The sequence below is a fragment of the Seriola lalandi genome, unplaced genomic scaffold (assembly GCF_002814215.2).
Source record: "Seriola lalandi dorsalis isolate HSWRI2012SDOR001 ecotype SW California unplaced genomic scaffold, Sedor1 jcf7180001956299, whole genome shotgun sequence".
NCBI lineage: Eukaryota > Metazoa > Chordata > Actinopteri > Carangiformes > Carangidae > Seriola > Seriola lalandi.
In genome coordinates this window covers 1-1,801 of record NW_019426968.1, presented here as the reverse complement: position 1 = coordinate 1,801, position 1,801 = coordinate 1, and the positions used below count along the sequence as shown (strand labels likewise).

The following is a 1,801-nucleotide window of genomic DNA, read 5'->3' as shown; positions in this document are numbered from 1 at the left end:
AACCAGCTGGACACTCTGCCTACCACTATGGCAGCTCTAGGCAATCTCCAAGAGATAGGCCTATTTGATAACCTCTTCATCAACCTACCAGAGTTTCTGAGCGGCCTACGAAACCTCACTAAGGTGAACATGAAACGAAATCCTCTATCGTATGCTCAGGGGGATGCTGAGGGGATGCTGAAGAAAAAATCAGAACCAGAGGGAGATGTGTACCTGGTACATGAAAGCAGCCTGTGTAGGACATGCCTTAAAAGATGTAAAGAGCAGGGGGAAAACTTTACGAGAGGAGGAGGAGGAGGACGAGGAGGAGGAGAAGGAGGAGAAAGGAGAGGAGGAGGTGACATGTTTGAGGAGAAAAGGATAAGAACTTATGCAGGACTGATAGCGCCAAACTCAGTCGCCACAGTCAATCAGGATGCGTGGAGAATAAGGAAGGTCGAACACAAGACAATCAAATGACCAAAGAGCTGCTGGCATCCTCTTAAACTACAGAACAAATGGAACCAATGTCATTTTTAAGCAGGCACACAAATTTTAATTATATGTGCATAATATCTATCTATATGTCACACAACTATTTTTATTGATGTATTTTACATTTCAATAGATGAAATAAAAATAGTGATTACATGTAATTGTCTTGAAATATTGCTGTTGGATGACTGATTAACTGATGACACTTACCTGGCATTAGCAATGACCTCAGCAACCCCTCTGCCTTTTAATGCTGGCACTACTGTGCACAACCTGCAGGAAGACAGAGAAAGGGAGGAATAAAGATCACTGTCCGAATATAAAAAATGAAAACTATTTTTTAAGATCCAATCTTTATAAATGTGGTACCTTTTATATGCAGAGACGTGGTCTTTATTCAGGAATACCAGGAAGGCTGAGTGTCCATTTTTCATAAAGACCTCGATAGCATTGTCCTGATAGACACAGTGGCTCTTTAGTTACTCAGGCATGAAATTTCTGTGCAGTAGATATTTTTATCTCTTACATCCCTTGTAAACCCAGACTTAACATGTACCTTGACTGAGATCTTGATTAATCGAAAACAACTGTAAGTAAAATACACAACAAAGCTGATTTCTATTTGTACAGAGACAAATTCTAAAATCTAATGTGAATGTATTCAAGCTAAATCCTGTATAGACATAATCTGGATATAAGATGCAAGTTAATTCAAGGTATCTCTGGGAGCATTTGGATGTCTGACCTCCAAAAGGAAACGCATGAAGCGGGCCTCCTTGATATCCTCATAGAGCCAGCGTCTGCAGCGAGCTGATGGCGGCTCTTTACTCAGCATGGTGGAAATGAAGGAATCCCGCACACTGGCAGAAATAGACACAGAGAATGATGGATAACGAATTGAGCCGAATGAGTGGCTATGCTTATATGTTTTTCTGTAGCTGCACACACGGCACACACAGGTGTACCTGCTAGGATGGTGTTTCCTGCAACAAACATCCCCAGTAGGACTGAGAGTGAATCCCTCACACAGGAGCAGGCTCTCCTTCCCAAACAGCAGCACCCCCTCTGTCACTCTGAGGCCACTCACCATCACTACACACATCTTAGCCTTTACCTATACAGAGAGAGAGAGAGAGAGAGAAAGAGAGAACACGAGAGAGATACATTAAGCCCTATGTGAGAGGCATAATACACATCAGCACGTTTCTCTCCTGGGACATGACATGGCAGCAACACAGGCACTTCAGGCTTTACTTGATTGATCATTTTAATCACATATTTTAATCATTATTAAAAAGACACAGTTGAACACTTCATTATCAGAGCT

At 41.9% G+C, this 1,801-nt stretch overlaps 1 protein-coding gene across 1 annotated transcript; it reads right to left on the bottom strand.

The window, feature by feature from the left end:
• Window positions 1–98: 98 nt before the first annotated feature.
• Window positions 99–1,584, bottom strand: LOC111668137 (WD repeat- and FYVE domain-containing protein 4-like). Its single transcript, XM_023424492.2, has 4 exons — window positions 1,440–1,584; window positions 1,220–1,334; window positions 844–929; window positions 99–747 (listed from the first exon to the last, which is right to left on the bottom strand). The coding sequence occupies exons 1-4, from the start codon at window positions 1,574–1,576 to the stop codon at window positions 681–683; spliced, it is 405 nt and encodes a 134-aa protein (XP_023280260.2). The 5' UTR covers window positions 1,577–1,584; the 3' UTR covers window positions 99–680.
• Between the last annotated feature and the right edge of the window lie 217 nt (window positions 1,585–1,801).